Here is a 6,668-nt window from a genome sequence, read left to right on the forward strand (position 1 = left end):
CCCTGGTTTTTCGTGATGGGTGGACCCAATGGACATAAACTTTTTTCAGAGTATTTGGCTAGGTCCCATCTCTAGCCTATTTATATTGGGATTAAGTCCCATGAGCCGTCATGCTCCCATTGCTGAAGACTGCCATTTTGGAATAGGTCATAGAGAGGAAGACTCTAGCCGTGAGATCAAGATTCTTCGCTGATCAGTAGATAAGATAGCCAAATCAGGTACACAAATTTCTCTCAGAATAAAAATTGATACGTGGTGTTTTATCTATCATACATGTATCGATCTTCATGTTAAATTATTATATGAAAAAATCTCACAGAACGCACCAATGGCAACTCAACTACTGCTTTTAGAGTAGTTTTGGCTTAATTTTTTTTTTTAAGTTGTAAAATTTTATTTGTATTCTTAACTCCAATTAAACTGGGTCTCAATTTTGATTCCTGAAAATGACATGTTCTTTTTTATCGTTAAATTGGAGCCCTCAGTTAGTTTTATACAAGGTTATAAAAATTGTATAGGTGGTCGACAAGGTTGGGGTCCTTGTAACTGGGTCACTCCTTAGATTGAAATTTACTTGGTTTGAATTTATAAAGAAGTGTATAATATATATTATGATTGTGATAAAATATCTCAATTAAAGGATTGACATAATGGATGTTGTCTCTTATTTCATGCTATGTCACCTGGATTTTAGTGTTGAGAACTGCACATTGCATAAAGTGATTTTTTAAAAAACACTCGAAATCAGTCCAATTTGTCACCTATTGAACCTGGGTCGCAGACAGATCATCAAGTCGTTACCGGTTCACATGCATTTTGGGGGTCTGATTTCTGAGCCAACCAATTGGATCAGCCGATTTGGTCCGGTTTTCGTAACAATGACACATAGAAAAATAATAATTCCTCACACCTATTTTAGTTGTATTGTAACTTTTAATTTAATTTAATTTTCCTAAAAAAATATAATGTTTTTTCCAAGCACAATGATGATACTGGTTCCTGTTCTATAGAATGCTATTGCCTAATTATTTACAACTTTTTTAGCATCTCGTTGTATTTATTGTGTTTGATGATTTACATAATTTATTGACAAATAGGATCTTCACCCACTGTATTTATTTTTTTCCTCGGCCTTGTGTCCCATTTGGGGAAAAAAATTATAATTTGTCACGTTGATCCTATTAGTAGTATTTGTTTATCTGCATAGCCATTAAGGTAATGCCCTTGGATTGATGGGATAACTCCTAGATTATTAGCAACCTACCTTTCACAAGTGTCAATGACTAATTATTTTAAAAGCCTAACTATTAGATGAATCATAAATGTAAATAATTGGTTTTTCATTTATAACACCTCTTTTCTCGCAAAAACTAATTTTCAATCTCGAAAACAAACATCGAAGCTGTAATAATATAAATCTTAACGATGCAGTCAAGGAAGTTATGATCCCATGTCAAATTAAAAAGATCAACTATCCCATAAGCAACCTCACTGTTTACATCAATTAAGAAAATGAAGAATACACACTGTATATCATAGAGTATTCAGAACATACATAATGCTTCATGGGAAAATATACATAGTAAGCCATGCGAACGTCTAATAAACAAACAGTAGTACTTAGAATTACACACTGCAAATATTTATATCGAGATTAGTAGCTAATGCTACAGAAACTGGTTTATTTATGGACAAGACTAGTGAATTTTTCACTCAAAATCTACTTGGGAACCCAAACAACGTGATCCTCAGGAAGGAAGTGGCACACTGGAATGTTTCCTGGCTTAATTTTGAGCACTTGAAAGGCCAAATGCTTGGGGTTCCATTCTGATGTGTCTGTGTGGCATACTGCTATTGCTTTAACTCTGATTCCATTAACACCCTCCAAAGGAACAAAGTAAGCTCTAGCGGTTTCTGTTTTGTGACAGTAAAACACAGCATATGGATAATTTTGCTTATGACACACAACAACTTTGTCCCCTGGTAACTTCTTTACTCCTTGTGTCATGGTGTATTTTTGCAACTTTGTTTCATTATCTACTACTTCTGTAGACACTGCCTCAACATTTTTTCCAAGCTTTGAAGTGCTAAAATCAACCATAGATTCTAGTGAAGTTGCGCAATACTTTTCCTCTCCTCTAATCCCCTTTTCTTCACACTCATTGATGGTAATCTTCACGATTCCAGCCTCTTTAGACTCAGGTTTAAAAGAAAACTTGTTAAGTATATCATCCACCTTGTTTGATGAAAAGGGTATCGAATCCGCAACTTCGCGAGGCAAGAATGTGGCAGCATTGGAGCTCCTAGTGAAGTGGAAGTTCAATTTTGTTCCAGGATGCAAGTCTTTTTCCAAGAAGAAGACTGCCATATTCAGGTCATCATGTAATTCGGTCTCGGTCGCAACATATTTGTAGCGAAATTGGTTTGGGCTTGCACTCATCGGAACTCCTCCACCTTTTCCACCAACGTTGACATTGGTACCACTTCCTTTTCCTGCATGCCTGTTTACGCTTCCTTTTCCATCATTCAGGGCATCATGTAATTCAGTCTCGGTCGCACCATAATTGTAGCGAAATTGGTTTGAGCCTGCACTCACTGGAACTCCACCACCTTTTCCACCAACGTTGACATTGGTACCACTTCCTTTTCCTGCATGCACGTTTACGCTTTCTTTTCCATCATTCAGGGCATCATGTAATTCGGTCTCGGTTGCAGCATATTTGTAGCGAAATTGGTTTGGGCTTGCACTCACCGGAACTCCTCCACCTTTTCCACCAACGTTGACATTGGTACCACTTCCTTTTCCTGCATGCACATTTACGCTTCCTTTTCCATCATTCAGGGCATCATGTAATTCGGTCTCGGTCGCACCATAATTGTAGCGAAATTGGTTTGAGCCTGCACTCACTGGAACTCCACCACCTTTTCCACCAACGTTGACATTGGTACCACTTCCTTTTCCTGCATGCACGCTTACGCTTCCTTTTCCATCATTCAGGGCATCATATAATTCGGTCTCGGTCGCACCATAATTGTAGCGAAATTGGTTTGGGCCTGCACTCACTGGAACTTTTCCACCTTTTCCACCAACGTTGACATTGGTACCACTTCCTTTTCCTGCATGCACATTTACATTTCCTTTTCCATCATTCAGGGCATCATGTAATTCGGTCTCGGTCGCACCATAATTGTAACGAAATTGGTTTGGGCTAGCACTCACTGGAACTCCTCCATCTTTTCCACCAACATTGACATTGGTACCACTTTCTTTTCCTGCATGCACATTTATGCTTCCTTTTCCAACATTTAGGGCATCATGTAATTCGGTCTCGGTCGCAGCATAATTGTAGAGAAATTGGTTTCGGCCTGCCCTCACTGGAACTTCTCCACCTTTCCCCACACCTACATTGGTGCTTTTGTCTTCCACCAAATCTGCATATTAATATAATTATGAAGACCAACTAGAGCTACGAAGACCATAAGATGTGTATACTTTTCAGAGCTAATGATGAGTAGTAAATGGTTCCATAATTTATAATTAAAAAAAGGTTTAGTTTTGTATTTTGATCAAAAACTAAACCATATTTTAGGCCCATATCTAAAAGCACAAAACAAATGGTAAAATCACGTATTTTATTCAATTTTAAAATTAAAATATAACAAGCATAAAAATAATGTTTTAAAATTTTTTGTGACAAAATATAATAATTAACAATTATTTTGGGTGCATGATTTCACGGTGACAAGGCCCAATTTGTAATGGGTGGGTCCATCTATTCATAAGAAGTCGTACAACAATTCTTACATATGGACCAGCCAAATTAAGTTGGCTGCCATCTTTGTCATTCTTGCAGCTCGTGCATGAATTTAAGCCAACCGTTCAGTAAAAATGCAGTAAAAAATGTGGTTTTTTTTTTTATTAGTTGTTACTATAGTTTAATGTATTAAAATCGGGTGTATATAATGTTTTGTAAATTTTAGGTTAACTTAATCATGCATTTTTTGTATTTTAACTTAAAATTCAATTTAGTTCTATAGTTTAAAGTCATCCAAAAAGTTCTTATAATTTTTAAACAATGAAAAATATTTCATATTAATTACATTTGTTTTCTACTTAGAATAAAATTATAGGGACCTAATAAATACCATTTTACTTATTTAAAAATCATCGTAACATTTTTAAAGGGTTTTGAACTGTTAGGATTAAATTTAATTTAAAGTGAAACTATAAGTAATAAATGAGTAATTTAACTAAAATTTTAACCGAATGAGAAAAGAAATTCTATTGATAAGTTCCACCAACAGAAAAAAGGTTTGTTGATTCCAATCATATGCATATCGAAAGGTTATCATGCTTAAATGAAATTTTCAAATACGAAGTATTAAATAAAAAATAAAATATTCAATATTCTGATAACATAATAAGTATTTATTGAAATTTTAATTTATTAAAAATATTTGATATGAAATATTAATACTGTTCAATTACCACCTTGTTACTTGTTAACCGAAACCTTTTTTTTAATGTTTATTTTAACGCAGCATATGAAGTTTGAAAATGAGTCCCCCGTAAAGATATACAGGATGTGCAAATTTGAGGCTCTGAGATAGCAAAGATGCAATGTTTTTCTCCCTTAAAAAAAAAACTGATTTTTATGTTAAGTTCTTTTAAAAATTTTGCAATACAAACGGGTTTGGCTGGTAAGATATGAAAGTGTATACAGTTACATGCTAATTAGAAATTGATAGATTTGTGAAACATACAATATGAATGCAATTGTTTGTGGAAAATGTTATTCTTACTATCATTTTTTTTTTTTTGCTACCAACTTTGTTATCATTAGATCAAAATCAAAGTAACAATTACTAAAAAATCAAGTGAGATCGGTTGATTTAATTTTGATCGAATGATAACAAAATTGATAATAAGAGAGGGTAAGAAAAAATGAAAATAAATATAACCTCCTCGTATATGTCAGTTCCTTTCACCTTTTTCTCCCCTAAACTCTTTCAGGATTAGAGGTGAGTTTAGGTCCAATGGTCATTGGTCATTAGCGATATACGCTCTGATCTACTTATAAAACTTGGCCTTACCAACTGATTCCGCTAGTATACTGGTATATTTAAAAGTCTCGGTATGCCTTTAATGTTTAAATAGACTTAAACCATTATGATTGGTATAGTGATGAGGAATTGAGATAATTTATGTAAGTTCATAGATTCGAATATCAATCCCACTGTATAGAAAATAAAAAATTCTAAATAGACTTTCGGAACAGTTTAAGCTTTAAAAAAAAAAAAATCAGGTTAGTCCTAAAGTCTTTAAATAGACTTTCAGTAAAGTTTAAGCATTAAAAACGGTACTCTTTTTCCCTTATTATAGTTTTAGATTCTCGACTGGTAATAATTTAAAATTGAACTTGAACTTAATTACAACGTGTACTGACCCAGGTGAAGGATATCAGTGATAGCTTTTGGCATGGGCGTGGTAGGGAGCACGGACTTCCAGTAAAATTCAGGAGGCGAGGCAGCATGGGTTGCCACCACCGCAAGCTGCAAATTAAATTAAATACAAAACCTCGTTAGCATCAATTCTCATAAACATCGAATATATTACCAAGAGATTATTCATACCCATATATGTATGAGTGCGCATTAATTTAACTATACTAATATTAAGGGTAAATTGTTAAATATTTATCCGTTATTGGTCATAAAAATTAATAAATATATCACTGCCTATCAAAATGAAATTCCCATGATCTTTAAGTGCGTTTGGTACGCGGGATTCTTCAAAAATCTCAGGAAACTGAATTTTTTTAAATTTTAAATTTTAAATTTACGGATATTATCATAAACTGAATATCAACATCAACAACATCTTTATCTCAAATTAATTGGGGTCGGTGGTAGATGAACCCACAGGAAAGATACAAAACAGTTGAAAAAAAAAAAAAAAAGATAAAATAAAATAACAATATATGTATATATAAATAAATAAAAGTAAATTGAATATAAACTGAATATAAAAATCATATTTTTGAAGATTGAGATTCCCGGCTAAAAAAAAATTTCTCCTGCACCAAACTACTCTAACAATTCCCTATTCCAAATAAAAGTAAAGGAAGAAATCGTGCTTTTGTAATATTTGAAGAAAAAAGAAGCCACAACTTGAAGAAAAGTAATAAAAAGCACGTTTCAGTTGCTCGGAAAGTTGAAGCTCACATTGAGTAAAGCGAAAATGGATAGGAGAGGATACTCCATATATACTGGGAAGCAAAGCTGCAACCTTAATCTTGTTGATGATAAGGGGAGAAAGTTATAGGAACTAAAAGCGAGGCTGGGTAATATTTATAATGCTATCAAAGTTATGCCCAAGATGTAGTTATAATTATTAGAAAATGGTTTCTAGAATCGGTTGCTTGCAAAGAAACTTACCACTATTATCGTGCATTTTAAATGCTTAAACTGCCCCGGGTTCACTGACTTTAATCACCCTTGTTGTCCTTAGTGGGAGTGAGAATGGGATATAGACTGTAGACACATACTGAGAGTGAGAATGGGGAGGCGACGGGACTGTGTTCTCTAGTGTGTGTGTGTGTTTTTCTTCGTAAGTATTTAATGAACAATTTTTAATTTTTATTTTGATATAACCAGTAGGTATACTG

The 6,668-nt window shown here is 33.9% G+C and overlaps 1 protein-coding gene across 1 annotated transcript; it reads right to left on the reverse strand.

Moving 5' to 3' along the window:
- Positions 1-1,607: 1,607 nt before the first annotated feature.
- LOC133286010 (BURP domain protein RD22-like) lies at positions 1,608-6,264 on the reverse strand. Its single transcript, XM_061483342.1, has 7 exons — positions 6,226-6,264; positions 5,448-5,553; positions 3,391-3,432; positions 3,109-3,294; positions 2,923-2,961; positions 2,794-2,826; positions 1,608-2,487 (listed from the first exon to the last, which is right to left on the reverse strand). The coding sequence occupies exons 1-7, from the start codon at positions 6,262-6,264 to the stop codon at positions 1,721-1,723; spliced, it is 1,212 nt and encodes a 403-aa protein (XP_061339326.1). The 3' UTR covers positions 1,608-1,720.
- Positions 6,265-6,668: the final 404 nt, after the last annotated feature.

This window comes from Gastrolobium bilobum, unplaced genomic scaffold, assembly GCF_033153095.1.
Source record: "Gastrolobium bilobum isolate Gb01-03AN ecotype WA unplaced genomic scaffold, APGP_CSIRO_Gbil_v1 utg1863, whole genome shotgun sequence".
In the NCBI taxonomy this organism is placed as follows: Eukaryota; Viridiplantae; Streptophyta; class Magnoliopsida; order Fabales; family Fabaceae; genus Gastrolobium; species Gastrolobium bilobum.

Excerpts from the sequence above, each read along its gene's own strand:
- LOC133286010 (XM_061483342.1), bottom strand. The coding sequence starts at position 6,264 with ATGGAGTATCCTCTCCTATCCATTTTCGCTTTACTCAAT. Across the intron at positions 2,962-3,108 it reads TGTGCATGCAGGAAAAGGAA|GAAAAGGAAGTGGTACCAAT; the intron begins GTGGTACCAATG and ends GCGTGCATGCAG. Across the intron at positions 2,827-2,922 it reads TGTCAACGTTGGTGGAAAAG|GAAGCGTAAATGTGCATGCA; the intron begins GTGGTGGAGTTC and ends ATGATGGAAAAG.